A 22,827-nucleotide genomic window follows, 5' to 3' on the forward strand; every position below is an offset into this window, starting at 1 on the left:
GCCTGGGACCATCACTTCCCATAGTTCAGTCCTTGCCCCTCAGATGTTTCCAGGTGTGTTGTTGTAGGTAGAGTGAGGTACCATCATGATGTCATTTTCCCCTTTTATATCTTCTTTCCACTTAGCGGAAAGTTCTTTTGCTGTGACCTGGGTCAAACAGTTCCCATTGTGTAGTGCTATCTCTGAGAGGTTTGTACTATACACAGTTCTTGGGGCAATCCTTGTTGCTTGTGTGCATTTCCTCAATAAGCCATTAACATTGTTTGGCCTTTTTACTGTTCTACTTGAAAGGCTGCTTGTGGGTGTTTTCAACCTCACATGTTTCAGTAACACATACATAGCCAAACTTCATAACTTCACATACAATCCAACGAGATATTACTGTCTTCTAGCAGATCAAGACTTTTAGAATGATACCATACAAGGCATACTTTGTACAAAACATATCCTAATTACATGACAATGGTGTATATTGGGGTGCCAGGGTGTCACAACTTTTGGGGGCCCTTGCAGGAGTGCCAGAACCTGTGTAGAAATGAGGGAGCCACCGGTGCCGGAACTGTGGCACCACCTCCTGCCCCTCCTCTTCCCCCCAAGGCCCCACCCTCTGGCCAGGCCACAAGCTGGGCCATAGCAAGAGCCACGCGGGAAACCTGGGCCACTGTGGGGAGCCCTGGACCCTCCACCTGCCCTGGGCAGGGGTCTAGGGTACTTGAGAGCAGCCCCTGGCCTATGTCCCTTCCCTCTGAGGCATGCCACCCAGGGCAGGTGGAGATATAGGGAGCCAAAATGTTCTTTGTGAGCAGGGCCCAATAAATCCTAATCTGCCTCTGCAGTGTTTGCAGGATGGGTGATTACTTACAGAAATAAGGATTTTTTTTAAACAATTTCAATTAAAAGGAGGGTGATAAATCACATATTTCTGGAAGTCCAAAGCAGTATTGAATGTTATATGTATGTAAAACCATTTTAGGTATATAGATTCTTTGGGAGAGGTAACAGCAAAAGTATGATGTTAGTGCACCCTAAAGACTCAGAAACAAAACAAAAAACTAACCAAACTATTTTTTTTAAATTTAATTATTTTGGGGTCAATTTTAGAATTCTTGTGGTTCAATCTGCCTTTACTTCGTTTAGTAAAAATTACGTAGAAATTTGGCTTTGAGAAGGGTTTCATACAAGATGGTACAGTGCCCTTATGGCCACATTTCTAAAGGCATTTAGGTCACTGGTGGGATTTTTAAAAGTATCTAGATGCTTTCAACCTTTAAAAATCTGGCCTTTAGTTAATATCTGGGAATGAAGTTCTACACACAATGGTGACATGTGAAAAAGCACTAGGGTGATGGATACGGAGGCAAAATAACAGTTGACACAGGCAATCCTCATTGGCAGATCAAAGGAAGCTAAAGTTTTGACACTAACCCAGGAAATCAGTCAGCCTTGAAGTCATATGATCTCAAAGAATAAATTTGTTATAAAAAAAATAAAAATAAAAATTGTAGATGACAAAACTGCAGTAAAAACACAGGAAGAGTTATTCTAGAAATATTGTCAGATGTGATTGCTGAAGCTACTAGCAACTATTAATATGTTCAAGGATTATCTAGTATTAAAATTTAAGTTAAATAGCACAATGTCATCCATCTGCACAGTATTAATGAAGGTAAGTGATGAAGTGCTAAGAATAAGAAGAGTAATAAAAAATAACATTTAAAAAAGTAAATAATTTAAAGGCATGAAACTACATTTACAGTGGACTATAAGAAAAAGACAGTCCAATGCAGGCAGGCAGACGAGCTACTCTGAGGCTTTATGCAGGCATATTATCTAATAACCAATCCTTTTAATCCTACAAATATGTATGGCCATCAGAGTTTTAAGGGGTGTGCGTGTATGTAAAATATTTCACTGGACCCAGTCTCTTTCAGCAGCTCAATCCATGCTTGCAGATCGAGAAGCCCGGTCTTGTCCAGGCACTGGGCTGCGTTGAGCCTGTAAGCACTCAGCCCTGGGAAGCGGGTACCGTCCTGCCCAGGTGGGGAAAACAGCCCCTCTGCCACCCCCCCCCTATTTCTGCTGCCACGGCAGAGGGCTCACCCCCTTCGCGGGAACTTTGCCTGAGGTTCCCCCAGCTGCCCTTGTCTGACAGCGCCTCACCCCAGCTCCAGTCCTACCCCACCCCTTCCCCTGCCTCCAGCTGTTGTTTGCCGGTCCTGCGCACCCACGTTCTCCCATCCCGCCGCCCGTTAACCTAACCGCGGGGAGCCCGGGCAAAGCCCAAGGCAGGGCAGAGGCTTCAGCAGACATCAGTACGCGTGCGCAGCCCACGGGCGCATGCTCAGAGAGTGATCGCGCAGGGGCGCAGAGGTGGACGTTACGCCGGCAAGATGGCGAAGGTCTCGGACTTGTACGATGTGACCTGGGAAGGTAACTGCTCCCGGGCGTAGGGGGTGACCTGCCTCCCTCCCTCGGGTCACTAGCACGGGCTGCCCGGCGGGGGTGGGGTCTCGTCTGGCTGAGCTCCCCGCGAGCGCCCAGCGCCGCCGGCCTTCCCAGCTAGCAGTGGGCCCGGGAGCCCCGCGGGGCGGGCGATGGGGAGCCTCAGCCCTTCCCCGCCTCGTACCCCTGAGCGAGCCGGGTGTTCCTGGCTCGCCGTAGCGCTGGCTCTGGGGTGGAGCAGCTGCCGCCCCCAGGCGGGGGTTCTGAATGGACAGCTGGAATGCCGAGCTGTGGGGCAGGGAAGGGTCTGGTACCTGCCTGGGGCGATCCTGTGCCAAAAAAGCAAAAATTCTGCACATAATATTTAAAAATTCTGCAATTTTTGTCAATAAATAAACGTGGTGGCTCCAGCATGACAGTGGGGAGCACAGGCCACTGGCTGCATGGACGTGGGTGATCACCCTGCAGCTCCCCAAGCGCCTCCTTCCTGGGACAGGGACTCTGGGGGTGAGGAGGTGACACAGCACAGGTTTTGGGCCTGCCCCAGAAGCATCCTGGGGGCCAGGTGCACCAGGTGTGGGGCAAGCAGGCTCAGCTTAGCAGGATCCAAGTGTGGAGGGGCTTAGTGCGGGGGTGGTTCCGGGTGGGATGAGAGGGTTCTGTGTGGGCCAATCTGGGTGTGTGGGGGATCTGAATGCACAGGTGCTCATTCAGGACTTCTCGGTGCAGGGACAATGGGACTCTGCGGGGGTGAGGTGTCCAGGTGAAGGTGCTTGGGGCTGAGCAGAGGGGATTTAGGTGTGGGAAAATGGGGCTCTGCAAGGGGGATGGGATCTGAGTGCAGCTGGTTGTGGCTTAGTGGGATGGGGTCCCAGGTGTGGTGTGAGGGGCTTGGGGAGGTCCAGGTGTGTGGTGGATGGGCTCATTGGAGTGAGGATTTGATGAGCCTGCTTAACAGTGGATCTCCAGCTGCTTCTGCTGAGGGGATACCATATGCAAAGTTCCTGCTCCCCCCCCCCCCATTGCGCTTTCCTCCCCACTGCTGTCTGTCCTATCCCTTTCCCCTTCCTCTCTCTGCCCCATTTCCCCTCTCCCTGCCCCATCCCCCTTCCTGGCCCTCTTCTCAGTATTTATGCTACCTTGCTTGCTAGCATTTCCCAAATGAGGATTGGGCAGGGAAAACTTTGTTCTCTCTCCCTGACTGTAACATCACATGTGTGGAACAGGACTCCTGTTCCAAACCTTCTCGCACATGTGCTCTGTTACAAAATTTCTGTTAATACATTTAGCTCACATTGTTGTTAAACCAGCAGGGTATCTGGACCTGTTGGCAGACAGCCCACTAGCAACTGTCCTTTCATTGTTGAGAGAAAAAAGCCTGGATGAGAAACTACATTCTTAAACTTTAAATTGTCCAATAACTCAGGGCAGGTCTATACTAGAAACTTTTCCAGTAGAGGGGTGTAACTTTTTTAAAATGACATTTTTATACTTGCAAAAAGCCCTGGTTTAGGCACAGTTACACCAGTTGTTATAGTTTATTTCATTTGGGGAATTGGTATAACCTATACCAGCAAAAGAACTCTTGTATAAGCTTGTGTCTATACTGGCAAACCCTTTTTAGTGTAGACATGGCCTCAAAAATGGCTGAACAGATTTAACTCAGATTTTCAAATAAAAGAAAATAGATGGAAAATTTCAAGCCCCGAAGAAAACTTTACAGAAAGCTGTAGGCAACTGACACCTGTGAATGTTATCAAGTGTCTGTGAGAATTATGTATTGGTTTTTCAAAAGCTCCTAAGTGACTTATGAGTACAAGCTGCAATGGGACTGGTGCTTTGAAGTCCCGTAGTTGCTTCTGAAAGTTTCATCCTTACACTTTCTAGGTGCATTTCATATTATAGAAAATTATTTTACTTTGGGGCTTTTGTCTAAAGTCCTCAAAGTACTTGGCAACAAACAACTAATTTAATCTTGCATCCACAAATGCCAGATCATTTAGCATCAGGGTGGATTTCATTTAAATCACTAGTCAGAAAGATTTAAATCACTAGTCAGGAAGACTCAATTTAATCATGGATTGCTACATAAAAGTGTATTCTTCACAACTCAGAGATAGATGTAGGTTTCATTTTTAGAAGGTACACACTATACATTTTTAAAGTGATTTATTTTGAAAATTTTGGCTAGGAGGTGCATCAAATGAGCACTGCAACTGTATGTTATTAGCTTCGGACTCTCTTCTAAAGATTTCTTCCCATATTGGATACATTTGCAGCATTGTCTGTGACCAAGCTGCGTACTAGATATTTGAATTTTTTTTCACAGTTTGTTATAGCTTTTACTGCTACTTCTTGTAAGTATTCTGCTGTGTGTGCATTTCCTGATGTATCAATTGTTTCTTTAAGGACGACATTCCCTTCTTCTGTTGTCACACAAGCACATACAATAGGATCATTGTGGACATTGCTCCACCCATCAAGACTCAGGTTAACAATTTTTACCCTCTAGACCTTTTGCACACTGCTCAGTTTCTCATTTGTACACTTTATCCAGCAATTTGCCTGCGACATTTGTTCTTTTGGGTGGACTGTATCCTGGTCTTAATGATTGAACCATGTTAATGAAGTGTGGGTTCTCAATCATATGGAAAGGAGAGTTTGTTGCATAAACAAACCAGGCAATATTGTCATCAGTTACCTCTTTTTGTAATCTGCTGGTTCTTATCACAAACTTATCTATGGTTGTTTCTGGATGATGGAGATTTTTTATTTCTTTTTGCTACAGGTGATATACTGTGGCTATGTGACATATATGATGTGACTGAAACGCTATCAGTGGCAGATAACTCTGAAACTATAGAAAATGATGGTGATCTTGAAGGTGGATAGTCTTCAGAATTTTGTATGTTGAGGATGGATTCTCCTAAACAAAATAAGTCAATGCAGTTATTTAATGATTATTACCATACAGCTCATTTAGTATTACTCATTGCATTCACTGACCCTCAGTACTACTTTAAAGATGAAATTGTAAAAGGAAGATCTGCCTATTTCAGCTATTTATTTTTTATCACAACTGCATCTAAAATGATAGTACCATAGAGTAACAACTACACCTCTACCCCGATATAATGCGACCCGATATAACACCAATTCGGATATAACACGGTAAAGCAGCGCTCCAGGGGGGCGGGGCGGGGCTGTGCACTCCGGTGGATCAAAGCAAGTTCGATATAACGTGGTTTCACCTGTAACACCGTAAGATTTTTTGGCTCCCGAGGACAGTGTTATATCGGGGTAGAGGTGTATATGTTTTGCTCAAACATGAGAATTCAAGAATAGTCCAGAAGGAAGACAGGCAGTCCTTAAGAAAGAAGTATGAAATAAAAAGGTTTACCAACCTGAAGATCCTGCATGTTCAGACATGTTCCTTTCATCATCTTCAACGCAGCTTCCTCCTGAAAAGGAACACTTCTCATGATGTTGTTTCATTCGGGCAACCAGGCATTGCATTTCTTTGTTGCACTGTTTGCATTTTGCACGCATGCCTGTCTTACCCACGGGTAGAGGAACTTCATTAAAATATTCCCAAACTGGGTCTCTTTTACTGCCTGATGCAATTATAGGTTTTCCCTTCTAGTGAGAGAATGGTGCTAGAACTCAAATCAATGAAGGCTACATTCAGATAGACCTCAAGACTTATGGAATATGCTGCTCAAATAGTTTCGATTTTATTTCTACCGCCTGTCCCTCTTTTCTCACTTTTATCTCCAGACTTCTTCTCCTTGTCCAGATCTATTCCACCCCCCAACAATCTTCTATTCATTTAACTTTTTTGAAACTTTGCACTTTTAGAGAGAGGTAAGGGGTTGACTCTGTGTACACAAATTTGCAGAGGGACAATAGGATGAGGTTTGTTATTTCTCACCTTTATATATTATTTATTTATTTGAAAACATTTTTGCTGAGCATGTTCTCTCTGGAGAGACAAATCCAGTTTGAGAACTGCAAAACAAAGCATATCTGATAGTTCTCAGTCTAGAAGATACTGAGTCCCATTGGGTAGATAAAAAGATTAACCTAAATAATCTATACAGAAGCCCCTGGAACCCCATAAGATTGGGTCCCTAGTCCATGAATTATTGGAACTCATTTACAAAACTTTTCTTAAACATTACATGAATATATTGTCCCAGACTATAGAATTAGAATTTATAATCCCTATTCCATGATTAGATATCTTTGCGCTATAATGTATTTTAATTAAAAATATCTTTAGATAGGTTTGTTCCTCCAAAAGCATTTTATCAAAAAAATCCGATTTAAATAAAAAAAATCTGATTTTTTTTCTAAATCATTGATTTTTATCCACCCTGTATAGCATTATGACCTGTTGGGGCCATAATTGAGTTAAATTATTATTAATGTATGTTGTTTTGGCTCTATAGATGAGGCCTAAAACTAGATAATATATAATAGAGAGTAATCATGTATCGCCAGACAGTGACTACATGACTGGTAATTTTTTTTTTTTAAACCTCTGAAGAAAGAGTTGAACTTCTTGATGTAAGCAATTTTAAAAGGAGACTTAAGGGAGGTATTCCCTGCACATAGATGGTGGTTCTCTTTGTTTAAATTTGAGGCTGGGAGGGATATTGGAAAAGGAAATAGTCTGGCGATAACCTACACATTTGAAAATGGTGCCTGCTTTTATTTCATCTCTGCTGCTTCCTTTTCACTGACTCACAAGCAGAACTACTTTGACTGAATCTTAAAGGAACACTGTCAACCTGAAATCACATTTCCATCAGAAAACATTGCTTCTACAATTGTTACAAATAATACAAGATCACTATAACTGAAAGATTAGAGGGGAGGGAAGTGGGCTTTTTTACCAAATTGTTTATTTCATGCCTTTGACAGTCCTTTGTCAGTTTTGCTATTTTATCGATAGTCATTTGTGCTTTCTGTCATTTGCACTAAGATAATGTCACTATGCGCATTTACTGCTTGGGAGGGAAAGCTCATCTGTGTGCTTTTATGGGGATCCTGCAAGAAGGTTATTGCAGCAGCAGCTGCAGCAAAGGTGAAACAGAACAGGAGATAGACAGACACTTGCACACACAGAAAGGGAACTGGAGGGATGCACTGATAGTTTTACTCTTGGACCTGTCCAAAAGACCCTTTTCAACATCATTAGGTAAGCAGAAGTCGCTTATAAAATTTAAAAAAAACACACACTATTTAGAAGGTTGGAGCTTTATCAGAAAACTGAATTATTTGAAATTAATCAGTTTTTCAAAAGAAGCAAGTTGCTAGTGTCCCTTTAAGTGAACACAGTGTATTCATGAACGTGAATACAGGAAAAGGGATTCCTTAAAACAGAAGACAACTGAAACAATCTTGCATCTATCCTGGAAGAGGTTTATAACTATCCAGTGTGAGAAACAGTGCTGATGGACACTTAAAAAAAAAAATAATCCCCAAATCCACAGGGATCTTTTATCAGAGAAGATGGGCCTCAGTTCTTAAATAGGGTTAAATACCTGTCTACCTCATGAATATGTTCTGAGGATTAATGAGTAGCCTCTTCATAGTTTGGGTCTGGACTTTTGCAGAAACAGCTTCTCTGTACTTTAACATGATATCTGAGGTCAAGCAGGAGTAGGATACTCAAGCTAATAGTACCTAGATTTGTTTACCAAGGTGAGGTATTCTCGACAGAGTTGTCTCAACTCTGGGATTTGCTTTCACAGTTTGTTCAACAGAGCCATAATAATTGACCTTCATAGCCTGGTGGTATTTACTAGGTGTTAATGAGCATGAAATTTGAGGGGAAATAGTTGGGGAGTTTTGTCATTAATTGATTTTTTTAAGTTGATATATTCTGGTCTTCCCTGCAAGTCAGGCTGACAACCTGCAGCAGTGAGTGTTGGCTGCTCTGGCTGGCAGCTGGAGGAGAGCCCTGGACAAGAACAGGACACGCATGTAGAGGAGCTGATGTGGAAGGGGTGAGGTTGTTGGGTTTCTCTCCCTATCTCTCTTTAGGAATGATGTACATAAAATATTAAATCTTGTTTCATGCCCAAACTTCAAACTAAAGGGGGTTAAAAACTAAGCAAATTCCTGTAGTCTGCTGTAAAAAGGCTTTATCCAGACCTCTTCTCCTCCTCCTCCATTAGTCAAGCTCCATGCTCCAATGAGGCGCTGAGGCTGATGTAATGATACCAGCAGAGTGCATGCTGGAGGACATTGTGAAGAGAGTCCGAGGAAGTTGTAGAAAATTTGGGTAAAGTGAATTCTATACTAAATGCTGTATCCTTGTTGCTGCTGTCAGTAGTGCCCACTGTGCTAGGTGCTTTCTAAACACTTAAAAAAGGGAGACTCTGCTTCAAGGACCTTACCGTTCAATCACAAACAAACAGTTGGAGATCAGGGAAAAGAGAATAATAATAGGCAATTGATATACAGCAGTGTTCCCAAACTTGTTCCGCCGCTTGTGCAGGGAAAACCCCTGGCGGGCCGGGCCGGTTTGTGTACCTGCCGCGTCCGCAGGTTTGGCCAATTGCAGCTCCCAGTGGCTGTGGTTCGCTGCTCCAGGCCAATGGGAGCTGCTGGAAGCGGCGTGGGCCGAGGGACATACTGGCCACTGCTTCCAGCAGCTCCCATTGGCCTGGAGCAGCGAACCGCAACCACTGGGAGCCGCGATTGGCTGAACCGGCGGACGCGGCAGGTACACAAACTGGCCTGGCCCGCCCTGCCAGGGGCTTTCCCTGAACAAGCGGTGGAACAAGTTTGGGAACCACTGATATACAGTTTCAGTTCAATGTGATTCACGGTAGGCAGCATGGCGGAAGTGTGTGTTTAAGAGTGACCTCCATGGGGGGCAGGGTAGGGGCATTTTGATGAGCTCACATTTAATCGTGCATAGGAGGCTGCATGAAACAAGGCATGGAAGTGACAGTTTAATTCCTATTCCTGTTACCCTCATCCTTCCTTCTACTTACTTTTGTTTGTTACATTCACTTGTTGGGTCTTGTGTTTTTTTTTTTTTTTTTAAATTGGCTTCTGCAAGTTCTTGGGTCAGGCAACTCATACTTTGAGTGTTCAGTGTCTCAAAGGATCTCCAATCCTTGCTGGGGCCTCTGGACACTACAGTTATATAAATAATGCTATTTAGGGCATTCAGTTCTATAGTTAATTTAGGTGGTATTTTTAGTTCTCTTTGTGTACCATCTTTTGAAGCAATTCAATAGCAGCATTCATATGTTAATGTCAGTGTGGAGTGTGACACATTAATGAATTTGAATTGGAGAAAATTGAATACAAAATAGAAAAAATTGGATATTCTAAATTGAAGGTATTACAAGCACAGCCTAGTAGGTGGATCATTGCTGATGTCTAGAATAGTGCTCTCCAAAGGCAATACTCCTTTATTAATAAATTTCTCAGTGTGCCCATAAACTGTACAGTTATTTTTATTGCTTTTGTCAATAATCAGTGCTTATCAAGGATATCACTTTATTGCATTTTACTTGAATTCTTCTAAATTTTTCATGCAAACTAAGTATAGGTTAGATACATCCCTGGTGTGACTCCATTGATTTAGTTAAAGTTACTGCAGGGTTGAGTTTGACGCATGAAAGAAAAAATAAAAACGATTTTATATAAAAGCCATGTCAGGAACTAGTGTTGTGCAGCAGCAATTGGACAGTGTAACAGATGTCAATTTGAACTGATGTCAATTTTAACTATTAAAAGAATTCTTTAACTTTGTTTACCTTTATATTCTGATTTTACCTTTATATTCTCCATGTACACATTAAAAGATTGTGGATATTTTTGTTATGCTCTGTAAATTGTTCGAACTTGCTTCTAAGCATCCTTCATTTGTTACTGTCATAAGACAGTGTTTGGTTTACATTTATACACCAAATGAGATAACTCTAAAACTGGGATTGCCACAGAGAAAAGTGAGGTTCTTAAACATTAACTAAGCTAACTGCAGATGTTGAGCTGTCACAGTTAGAGGCAACATGGGCCATTGGATAAAGCACTGGTCTTTGTTAGTAGGTGAGGATTTTCTTTCTTGTCAAGACTGTCATTCAGAAGCTTGGATACCCTGGTATAGGTCAAGGAGATAAGAACCTGAATACAATACAGTTGCTCTGCTACTTCCTAGTGTGTGACCTTGGGCAAGTTGTTTAATCTGTTGCTTTTTTAACGTATGAGGGTGAAGAACTTATATATACCATTGTAAAGGATTTTAAGAAAGCAGTATAAAAATTGGTGGTATAAATCATTAAGTATACAGTCCTCCTTGTTGTGGGCCCAGCTGCCTAATGATTGATCACAGTTAGTTAGATCAAAGTAAAAGTGCAGAAAATGCGAATATCCGTATTCGGTAATAATGCCCCTTCCCTTGGTTTTATTTTTTTCAATTGTGTTTTTAATGGTAAAGACTTGAAAACTATATTCCAAAATGCACACTGGACAAACAAAGAGAATTAAAATCTTAAAATACTTGGAAAAATTAAGATTCAAGTCTAGCGACTTTGATACCCAGAAAATGTGAACAGAAAACCTAGTAAAAGTTGAGTAACTCCAAACTATACCTTTTTGTTTTTGAGTGTGCCCTGTGTCATCCTTCCAGACTGTAAACTCTCCATAGCGGAGATTGCATTTTACTACTTTCATAGAATGGCCCCAGTGTACTCAGTTCTGTTATAATGCACCACCATTGTGACAAAGTGTCTGTTGCAGTGGGTTTCGTACACTTCCATTTATATAGCCATAACTCTGGATGACCTTGACCATTTTTGTTTTAAACTACATTAAAATAAATAGACCCATCAGTTCTTCTAGATCCACTTATATACATAATGACATAAATATAACTGAAATTAATCAGCCTCCCCACACCACTACCAGAGTTCAATACTGCTACTGTCCAGCCCTGTGTTACCAAGTACGGGTGTACTTGCCCTAAATATTTAAAGTATGATTGGCTGACACAACTGATAAGTTTCTTAACACCCCCGCCCCCAAAAATGAGTCTGCTTAGGTTGTTACCAACATTTTTCATTTGTTTTGCCTTCTGTTCAGAGTGCAGCGCTTTATAATCTAGCTAACATATCTTTCATTATATTTATGTATACTAGAACATTTATTTTTACTTGCGTTCTCACTTTCAATGATCAAGGGATACAGCATGCTCTCTGTGTTTTGCTTTTTTCCATCACTGCAAAGCCTACTTTGGTGATTAATAGTTGACATGAATGTTATTAGTAGCTTAGATTGTATTACATTTGAAAGTTATACTCGTATGGAGGCTTTAATAGTTGTCAAGTAAATGAATTGGTGAAAATTGAATGACTTATTTATTTTGTGTATGTTTAGACTGTCAGTTTGTGTGATACATTTGTGTTCAGTCACATTCTTGCTGTCTAACTTTTAAATTGCCAAGGATCGTCATGTCAAGAACCATTTAATTTTACTCATGCACATGAAATGTAACCCTGTGGTGGTTTTGGTTGACTTTCAGAATACAAAATGTGACACAGTAACAGTTTCATGAGAGATCTGAGATCACTTCTGGTAGATGGAAAAGGGTCTACGTTTACTCTTAAACTGTCAAATTTTGTTAATTTGTGCATTTTGAAATGCAAGGAAAACTGTCAAAATTCCCCTTTGTTGTATTTTCCCCCCAAATGATGTAAATTTAAAAATAACATTGGCAATAATTTTGCATAGTGTGTTTTCATAGTAAGAAGTAGAAAACAAAACTTTTTCCTTCCCCTCCCCATCTATAGGAGTGGTATCAAATTATATTCTTAGTGTTTGGTGTTTTTGAGGATGAACAAAGCCACTGTTAGTAAGATGGTGAGTGCCCTCTACTCCCTTAAAATCAGGTCTTGCACCTTTTTAAGATTGAGTCCATAGTAAATGCACTTTTAAAATTTTAAAATTGAAAATCTGGTCTTCTTTCCATCTCAGATTTGAAGTGGTTTGCTTTGATCGTTTTCACATTTGGATCCCATTTACTTTTGCAGAAAGAAAGTCTTTATTCTCATGCCTCCTTTTTCATGCTGCATATCATCATAGGAACATACAGAACATTCCTAGAATGGAATTTTACAGCAGTTATTTATTTTTACTGTAAAAATATGCTTCTCATATTTATCAGTTGAGTTTTCATATTATTGCTGATCTCTTCCAAAATCAAATTTATTCTCATAGAGCTGTTATAAATAAATAAAAAGCAGTTTTAGTGGTGGCTTGCAAATATGATAAGTATGACATCAATAAGAATTTTACTTTAAAAGCTCTCTGAGCCTGTTTTCCATAACGGAGGATGATGTCATGTTCATAAAGTTAAATTACTTATTGGGATGTCCAGAAAATCTGTCCAGTAAAAAGTCTATGAAATATGTACATGCATACAATGCTTTTGTCTGATTTAATTTTAGTAGTACAACTGAATTGCCTCAATCTGGAATTCAGTGTTTGAGTCTAGTTTTGTTAAATCATTGTATATAATAGTTGGTACAGTAACATAAAATACTAGTTTCTATTATATTTTACCATTGCAACTGAACTGTCAAATCGAAAAACAAATAGCAAGATCTATTAGCTATAGGAAAGTTATAATTCATGGGGATGCTGAAACTTACTTTGAAAGTTATGTTGAAGATACTAATCACAAGTTTGAAAATAGGAGTTCTGTGTTTCTTGTTTGTATGGTGAAGTTTTGTATTGGTAACTTAGAACAGTTCTAAGGTGGAACTCTGCTTCTTGTTTTTGGTTTTTTTCCTTGTCCACTTTCCATGACTATCCTTCCTTCCCAGTAAAGATGAACAATAATATCTTATATAATAGTGCTTTCCATGCAGGAGAATCTGAGTGCCCTCCAAAGTATATCCTTGCAGAATCACTCAATATAACTCACTCAGGGTTGGAGAGGGTGACATCCAGATGGACAAATGGCACCCATGGTTGAGAGAGGGTAATTATGACTAAGAATGCTAGGATAAGCCCTTAGCAAGATTTAATAAGATCTTCCACCTGTTGCCATCCCCAGTAGGGGAGGACCTCAGAGTTTTTAAGGTTTTTGTTTGTTTGGTTGGTTTATTTTTTGTTGGTTTGAAGTCCTATACATATTAACAGTTTGGTACTAAATTGATCTACACTGGATCATAGGGCTTGAATTGACCATGCTCGGAGCTGAATCTGTATTCTCAGAGAGTCTTTTTCACATCTGATGTATAGATGTTAGCCCAATATCCTCTGAACTCACAAATTCAGTGGATTACTTCTCTCCCCCCCACCCTGCTTGCTTTTGGACAGTCTTCACAAGAGTTGCACGATAACAATTTCAAAGTTCCAGGGATCAATCTGTCCACAAACGATTTTGGTATTAGTGGAAATTACTTCTGTGGATCTCCTGTATATGTCTGAGAATAGATTATACCCCTCAAAGTGAGTTCCAGAAATAGACTTCACATTATGTTATTGCATGGAAATCTTATATTTTGTTTTTCAGAGATGCGTGATAAAATGAGGAAGTGGAGGGAAGAAAACTATCGGAACAGCGAGCAGATAGTGGAAGTTGGAGAAGAGTTAATTAATGAATATGCATCTAAGCTTGGGGATGACAGTAGGTTGAAATTATTTGAAAAGCTTTCACTGTCTGTAACTGTTAGTATATGTTAGTTTTGTTACTCTGCTATTCTCCTGTTATACTCTCCATATTATTTTTTAACCCTTTTGTTGTGATTTTGCATCTACTAATGTTGAGTACACACATTATTTTTTCAATTTTCTAATTTGCCAGTATTCCAAGGCCTTAGTTTGCTTCTCAAAGATGGTGTGTAGAGGAAGTAGGTGAAAAAAATACCTAATTGAGCGTAGGGGTGCTGGAACAATTTTTTATAATGAAGGTGTTGAGAGCCATTGAACCAAACTGTAAACCCTGTATATAATGGTAACCACTTCAAGCCAGGGGGTGCTGCTGCATCCCCAGTTCCAGCACCTATGATTGCGCTTTTAGGTTGGCACATAGTGACCAGTCATAAGAATATACTGTGAACATTTGACAGAGATCTGTTATCTAGCTGTCACTCAACAGGTCATCTACACTTCAGAGGAATGTCAAAAAATATGAGGGGAGTTTTTTAATAAGGAGAAGGGAATGTTATTTCTTAAATTAAGCCATAAGTGATACTATATTGTAGAAATTAATATGAGAGCTGTTCTTATGATAGAGTTGCATTTGTGATGCTATAGTTTAGGGCACGTCTGGGTTTCTGCAATACATAAAATGATTATTTTCAGGGGATTTTAATTACTTGACACTATGTCTCTCTGGACAGAAACTTGGCATACAGTGCTTCAGACCAGAAGGGAATTGTTCAGAAATAACAATGCAATATCACATTTATGTAAGAGCAGTATCAAAAACAAAATACTTCATGGCAAGAATGCTTTATGGGTTTGCATATGAATCCCATACAGGCAGGAAGGGATAAATAGCTATGATTTGTTTTTAATGTTCATTCCTCTTTCTTTGGCTTTCCTTTTTATAATTTGGTTAACCTAATACAAGCAGGACATTTTCCTTTTTAATTTTTTTCATTTGCCAGCCTTTCCTTTACAGTTGCTATTGAAGTTTTGCAACCAGAGTGATGAAATATATTTATTAGTTGAAGTCTGAAGAGCTTTAAACAAGTCCCTGTTTAATTTTAATAAATTATTATTTCTTTAACAGCAGACCAGTGATTAAAAATCTGGCAAAATATATCCTGGACTAACTCTTGCACTCATTTTCTTAATAGTTGATCAGAAATCTTTCAACTTGCAATGTTCCTGGAAACTATAAAGGTGGCTCCCTGTACCATGGTATTTCCTCCAGATTTCTTGCAATGAGAGGGATCTTAAAATCCTAACCATTACGAATAGTAATCCTCTTTAGATAGTTATATCGATAATCTCTGCAAACAGACTTCCCTATGTATATTATAGCACAATCTTCTTGGGACGAAGAGTCTTTAAGTACCTGATAAGGGTCTTGCATGTGCTGCCTCCTTTCTGCAACTACACCTCTACCTTGATATAACGCTGTCCTTGTGAGCCAAAAAATCTTACTGCGTTATATTGAACTTGATTTGATCCACCGGAGTGCGCAGCTTTACCGAGTTATATCCAAATTCGTGTTATATCGGGTCACGTTATATCAAGGTAGCGGTGTATTATAAATGCATTGTAGGACTGCATGCATAGGTGCTGAAGTGCTGCCGCACCCCCTGGCTTGAAGTAGTTTCCATTATATACAAGGTTTACAGTTTGGTTCATTGGTTCTCAGCAGCCCTGACTCCATGGGTGGATTTGATAGTGGCTCCAGCAGGAAGTTGGTGGTGAAATTAACGCAGGGCGTAACAGAGAGGCTATTGCCATTTAATCACTCATGAGGAAAACTACATTTTATTATGGGCTGGTGCTTTGTGGGGTGCTCTGGCTTTGTGGGGTGCCTCCCCACCCCTTCTTTACCAGAGCCCTTGCACAGTAGGCCACTCCATTGCCCTGCATCACAGGCTGAGTCACTCTCATCATGCCCTGTGTTGTCCAGTCCAATTTTCATCATTTTCAGAGTAAGTGTGTAGACTGGACTGTGTCCCATATATTCCCCAATTTCCCCACCAACTCCCCTGGGGAGACATAAGAGAGAATGAACCATATGTGACATGTGTTAGCCATGTTGCTTAATGCACTACTGGAAGGCAGTACGAACCTATATAGAATAGAAAATTAATGAATGCCACAGAGAGGGTAAATTGAGTTTCTCTGTTTACACTGTCCCAATCATACAGAGGATATCCAATAAAACTGAAAGGAAACCATTTTCAAATTGATAAAAAGAAACATCATTTAAAAGAACACCTTATTTATCCTGTTGAACTTGGCAAAAGCTGTTGAGTGTTTAATAGTGATCAAAGAAGGACTGAACTTTTATATGGATGGTCAGAAAATCCAAATCCTATTGGATGGGATTTAAAAATATATAAAAGCCCTTGGCTTCCCCCAGGGGAAGCTTATTGTATAACTGTCAGCTGCAGGGGTTCTTGTGCTAAGCATCTGGAGCTAGCTACTGCTAGAGACAGGATACCAGACTAGTGGACTATGGCGTGATGTGCTCCAATAAAATCTGATTTTCTTTGTAGTAACTTAAAATTTTTTTTTTAAATGTAACTTTTCTTTGAATGAAATTAGAAATACCTGTACAGTGAGCAATAGCCTTTATTCTGGTAGGGGAAAAGGTTAACTTTATTGTTTAGATTTGTGCTTTCTTTCTTTTAAAATTCCTATAAAAAAGATTAATTTGTTTTCCCTCAGGTTCTCTGGGCACCAGTGGTGTTGGCTATTTGTCCTCTTTGTGGAAGATTTTCGCTTCAGGCCTGATCCTGCAAGGAGCTGAGCACCCTTGCCTCCCATTAACTTAATATTCAGCTCACTCTGGGGAGTATGTTACATACTCCCCTCCCCTTCCCCCTGGGTTCTCTATCTTGTCTAACAGGACTGTAAGCTATCCCTGGCAGGGATTGTCTCTCACTCTGTACAGTGCCTAGCACAGTGGGGCCTCATGTTCAGTTGCCTCCTACACACTATCCTAATACAAATAACATGTGTCAGTGGAATAAGCTAATTCCTGCAGAAAAGGGAAGAAGGCAATATTGTACTTACAGTAAGGTAGTGAAACAGTTAAGGGAAAAGTTGTTTTCTTTCTAGCACATGGCTGCTCTCCAGATCTGGTCACAGTGCATTTCATAATGGGTCTGTTTCAACAGAAAACTGTAGATACAATGTTAAGAAAAGCAAAGAGTTTTTTGCCTTTCAAGATGTCAAAGGATACTTTGTTACTGAAGCAATAAAATCACATAAGTGTACTTTTAATTAATTCCAGCAGTGCGTTTAAATGTCCCTGTTTCAGTAATGATGTACAGGAGTGGTAGGGGAAAATATACAAAGACGGAATTCATTAATCTTATTTACATTTTAGGTGTTTCCCACCATTTTGAAAAATCAATTCTCCATATTTAATATGTCTCTCTTATGTCTAGTATGGATAATCTATGAACAGGTGATGCTTGCTGCCCTGGACTGCAGTCGGGATGACTTGGCATCGGTAAGTTGTCAAGCTGATTTTTCACTCAAACCTTAAGGTTTTTTTTGTTGTTTTTTTTCCACATGAACCTCTTCCAGATTAGTTCTTTGGACAGTTTTATAGGATGCTAGCAACTATGTAGCTCGGACTTGTAGAATCTCAAGAAATATACTGCTGGGGAGAAACCTCCTCCACCCACCTTAATGTGTAACTCTTATTTGGGCAGATCATGTTTCTTCTTGCTGTGAAAATATTTATAGCTACTCTGATATGGGCTGAAAGTCAGGAATAATATTAAAACTGCCATATTATCCAGAGAATATTTGTTGGAAACCTCTCAAATTGTATCACGTTTTCAAACACTTTGAGATAAAGTGTCAGTGCTGTGCATGTGAATTTAGCTGCATAATAAATGTTAACATTAACAGGAGTCATGTAGCTAAATGCTTGCACAGTGCATTAAGAAGGCCAATATGTATGATTCAGCTGCTTGCAGCATTTTTAAAGATGGATATTAAAGCAAAAATTTTGGCTGTAGCCTTTATTACTCCTTCATGATATTTAAAGAGTCAGAAACTTAAACATGCTTTGTTTTTTTATACTACAAATATATTGAGTTGTATTCTTTCCTTTCCTCCTCCCCATGCGTCCTGAGGAGAAAGAACTGTAGCTGAAGTTGCAGCCTTATGTGGCATCACTTTTCACCCCCTGAAAGCACACCAGAGTCCTCCTGCAAAGACAAAAGGGAGGACCTGATAGTCACATGAGGCTTGGTCCTACACCTTTAAAATCAGTGGACTTTTTTTCCCCATTGGCTTGAATGAGAACAGGATTACGCCCATGTAAAACAACTGGGAATGAGGGGGAGAAGTGGTTTAACAAATGTTTGATGTATCAAAGCCAAAAAACAAGTGCCCTTGCCATTAATCATTTTTTAAAGTTACTGCATTTCAGCCATAGAAGTTGGTCAGCAATAGAAAAACTTTTTTGCAGAATACAGTAACGTAATATACCATATTGCACTTTCTGCAAGCCTCATGAATTCCTCTCATAGATAAGTCTTCTCTTCCACTAAGGAAATAAATAAATAGGATGAGAGAGAAGCCTCTTTTTATACTCAAAAAGAAGAACAGGAGTACTTGTGGCACCTTAGAGACTAACAAATTTATTAGAGCATAAGCTTTCGTGGACTTGTGGCACCTTAGAGACTAACAAATTTATTAGAGCATATGCTTTCGTGGACTACAGCCCACTTCTTCGGATGCATGCTTATGCTCTAATAAATTTGTTAGTCTCTAAGGTGCCACAAGTACTCCTGTTCTTCTTTTTGCAGATACAGACTAACACGGCTGCTACTCTGAAACCTCTTTTTATACTATTTTTCCACTTATTTTTGAGGTATTTTTGATCTCTGTGGTTTTTTTAATAATGCTTTTGTGAAATGCTTAAATGGACCAACATGGAAAAAAAATCAAAAGTTGCCAAATGTTGTGTTTACTAATAACCCAAGTAGCAGCTTTCAGTTTGAACTACTGGCCTCTTAGTGTCCTATGAGGAACACAGCATGATCTGAGAGTATAGCTGCTTCTCCACAGCACTGAGTATAAGCTAAAAGCTTCGTGTAAGCCTTACATCTGGGTTGGGGTTATTTTAGTTTTGTTATAGGTCCACACATTTAATTCAAACTGGCTAAGATCATAGTGGCTTTTTGCTACAGCTGCAGCCCCTGAGTATGTGAATAGTCTTTGAATTCCAAGCAGTGAAGCACTTGACAGCTGTGATGCATCTTTCCTAAGGGACTGGTGTCATCTGTTCCAAATGAGAAGTCTGAGATGGTTTTCACCTCCTTTCTTTCTTTTTTGTCCTCTTATTTTCTTCATTCCCTTGCACCAAACAGCTGTTCATAACCCACGCATAGCCAATTCCATCTTTGTAAACACCTGGCTTTAGTGAGATCACCTACTATTGGCAGATACCTGCAAAACCTGTGTCTAACATGCTAGAGTTACATTTTCTTTGCCTTTGTAGGATTAAACCAGACACTTAAGGTTAAGAAACCTACCTGTTGAAGTACAGTAGAACTTCAGCGTCACAAACACCAGAGTTACGAACTGACCAATCAACCACACACCTCATTTGGAACCAGAAGTACACAATCAGGTAGCAGCAGAGACCAAAAAAAAAAAAAAAAAGCAAATACAGTACTAGGGTGTGAATACCTTCTCCTGCCCAGCTGTCTCATTGTTTGCAGGAGTGTGCAGACTGCATCTCCTGTGCCTGTAAGATTGATTGAACCCAGGGACAGAAACATTATTCTATATAAATATTTACTTTGTATTGCAAACCATTATAAACAGCTTCTTTCAAAGGCAATTTTTTCCCATTATAATAAATACATTCATTAAACAAAAAAGTGCCACCTGAACTCTTATTGTCTTTATAGGTGGGTGGTTTTTTTTTGTGTGCACTGATTTAGGAAGGCCTCAAATCTGAAAAGCACCAAAGAGTTTTTTTAAAACAAGCTTAATTTTCAAGCTAAATAACTGTTTCCAAGGAGCTCTGATGGTCTAGCTACTTTCATGGAAAATTCATCTTGTAATTAAGTCTTCCAGCTGACAAGGTTTCAGTTTCTGAGTTTGTCTTTATTAATACATTTTATGGCTTATCCCAGAAGTTGCTGTTTTGTTTTAATCAAAAGTCACATTCCAGATTGTTGACTTAGTCAGTCAAGGACTGTTTTTTTTTCTTTTTATTCCATGTGTTGAATAATTATATTCACAGGGTATTGGCTGAATTAAATACTTTAAACTCTGAAAATAATTAATACTTTTTCTTTTAAATGGCTGGCCATGAGTCTTTCTCAGCTTGGAGTCTATGGTCTGGCTACATATTCTGGAATCCTTGTGACATCACTGGACAGGAAGTAGTAGACTTTTTCTAGGCGTTGATGTGCTTTTTCTCTTGTTGTGGTAGGAAGTGCTGGTGACAAATATGCCTTCTGATTCTGATTTTTTTTTTTAAATGTGATAAGTAGTATTTGTCACAAGCCGAATCACTAACTCTGAGGAATTTATTTTATTTATGTAGTTTTGTCTTCAGGAGCTAAGGCGACAATTCCCCGGGAGCCACAGAGTTAAGCGATTAACTGGCATGAGATTTGAATACATGGAAAGGTAATGGCTGAATTTAAAAACCTAATTCTTGTCTGGAAAAGGTACTTGATATCTCTCTTTAAAAAGGAATTCTTCCCACAGTAAAATTTAGAACAGAGGGAATGAATGCAATGCTCTTTCCTTTATAAAAATAGTACTGTGTATGATGAGCTTATTGTGCTTAGGCACTTCTGTTGTATTTTGGCTAGCACAACATTACAGTACTTGTAATCTTCCATTTAGACTTGATAGATTTAAAAGGTTCTTTAGTTGCCATCATCAAACTATAGACAGTAAAACACTACACAGTTTTTGGCAAAACAAAGTCTGTATGCCACAGCTATAAACCAACATATTTAATCCAAATGGTCCAGAATTCCAAGTAGCATTCAAAACCATTGCCCTGCCCCAAATAACTGATGAATATAGCTCTTCTCCCAGTCTTTGTCCTTGTGGATAAAACCCTAATAGGGTTTTATAGAATTGACTCTAAAAACCTTGTAGAATATAAAAGAGAAAACTATTAACTCTTCTGGATGCTTTTGCTCTATCCTACTGAAGAACTATAACTCTATTACATTTTATATAGGATGGTTCAGACAACTTACAGATGGGTTCACTGTCCATAATATTTGACTTTTCCCACAAAGGTGACCCCAGGAGTAGACTGTCCTCTAGGGCACCTCTAGTCTTTGGCTGACTTGCCCATTTGGACACGTTGTATATCAAGTTCCAATAACCTATTCCAAAACCATCTACTTGTGGTGTGGCAGCTAGCAATTTTGCAAAGGACTTCTAGTAACTGCTGATATGGAACATTGGTACCTAGCATGAACTATTTCCTGTAACATACTGCTTACAGTGTTGGTTTTTGAGGCCTAATGCCCGTGGGCCATCCCGATTCCAGGGCATTGGACACGTAAAGGGGGAAAAGCCTATTTTCATTTAACAGATATTTCTCATCCTTTCTTTTCCTTGCAAGGAATGTTTTGAAATTGTAAATTGATATGAATCTATGAAGCCTATTGTTTGGGTTGAAATGAATTGAATGTTGGGCTCTTCTGCTGCAGCACGAGGCTAAGGTACCTAAGCAATCCTTGTCTCACAGCCACTCTTATATAAAATGAGTTGATTTGAGATGTCTTGCTAATCCTTCCCCATAATTCTTAGCTCTGGCGTATGCATATTGGTGTAGCATGGTGAACAGGAATCTGGTTTTGGTTGGACGATAGGTGGCACAAATTGTTTCTCAAACCTGCTCAAAAATGTGAAGGTCAGCTCTGTCTGCTTGTACGTGCTTCTGTCAAGGTTTGTATGACCAAACTAAAGATGTTGGCCCATGCCTTTGACAAATGGACTCTAACCAGAGGCAGGCATATGTGCACAAGAATGGCCGTACTTGGTCAGACATTGGTCCATCTAGCTCAGTATTCTGTCTTAACAGTGGCTAGTGCCAGATCCTTCTCGCAGTTGGAGGTTTAGGGACACATGGCACATGGGGTTGTGTCCCTGACTATCTTTGCTAATAGCTATTGGTGAACCTATCTTCTAGGAACGTATCTCTCTCTCTCTCTCTTTTTTTTTTTTTTTTTTTTTTTAAACCCAGTTATACTTTTGGCCTTCTCAACATCCCCTGGGAACAAGTTCCACAGCTTGACTGTGTGTTGTGTGAAGAAGTACTTCCTTATATGTGGCTTTTTTTTTTTAAACCTGCTGTCTGTTAATTTCATCGGGTGGTATCCCTAGTTCTTGTGTTATATGAAGGGGTAAACAACACTTCTCTATTCACTTTCTCCATACCACTCATGATTTCATAGACCTCTATCATGTGCCCCCTTAGTCATCTCTTTTCTAAGATGAACAGTCCCAGTCTTTTTAATCTCTCCTTGTATGGAAGCTGTTGCATGCCCCATCTATTCCTTTCCTAATGGTTCCTAGCACTCTGTTAGCTTTTTTGACTGTTGCTGTACATTGAGCAGATGTTTTGAGAGAATTATTTGGACTTTCAGTGACTCAAGATCTTTCTTAAGTAGCAATAACTAATTTATATCCAATCATTTTGTATGTATAATT

The 22,827-nt window shown here is 39.8% G+C and overlaps 1 protein-coding gene across 2 annotated transcripts in view; it reads left to right on the forward strand.

Moving 5' to 3' along the window:
• Positions 1-2,269: 2,269 nt before the first annotated feature.
• The window catches only part of EMC2 (ER membrane protein complex subunit 2), a 61,816-nt gene continuing 41,258 nt past the window's right edge, over positions 2,270-22,827 (forward strand). Inside the window, exons 1-4 of one of the 2 annotated variants that reach the window (XM_005287280.4) lie at positions 2,270-2,430; positions 13,988-14,101; positions 17,559-17,623; positions 20,690-20,775. In XM_005287280.4, coding sequence (XP_005287337.1) covers positions 2,391-2,430; positions 13,988-14,101; positions 17,559-17,623; positions 20,690-20,775 — 305 coding nt within the window. In that variant the 5' untranslated portion in view covers positions 2,270-2,390. Of the gene's footprint in view, positions 2,431-8,632; positions 8,735-13,987; positions 14,102-17,558; positions 17,624-20,689; positions 20,776-22,827 lie in introns of those variants that run through there. The other variant, XM_065586024.1, reaches the window with a different exon arrangement.

The sequence above is a fragment of the Chrysemys picta genome, chromosome 2, assembly GCF_011386835.1.
Source record: "Chrysemys picta bellii isolate R12L10 chromosome 2, ASM1138683v2, whole genome shotgun sequence".
Classification (NCBI taxonomy): Eukaryota; Metazoa; Chordata; order Testudines; family Emydidae; genus Chrysemys; species Chrysemys picta.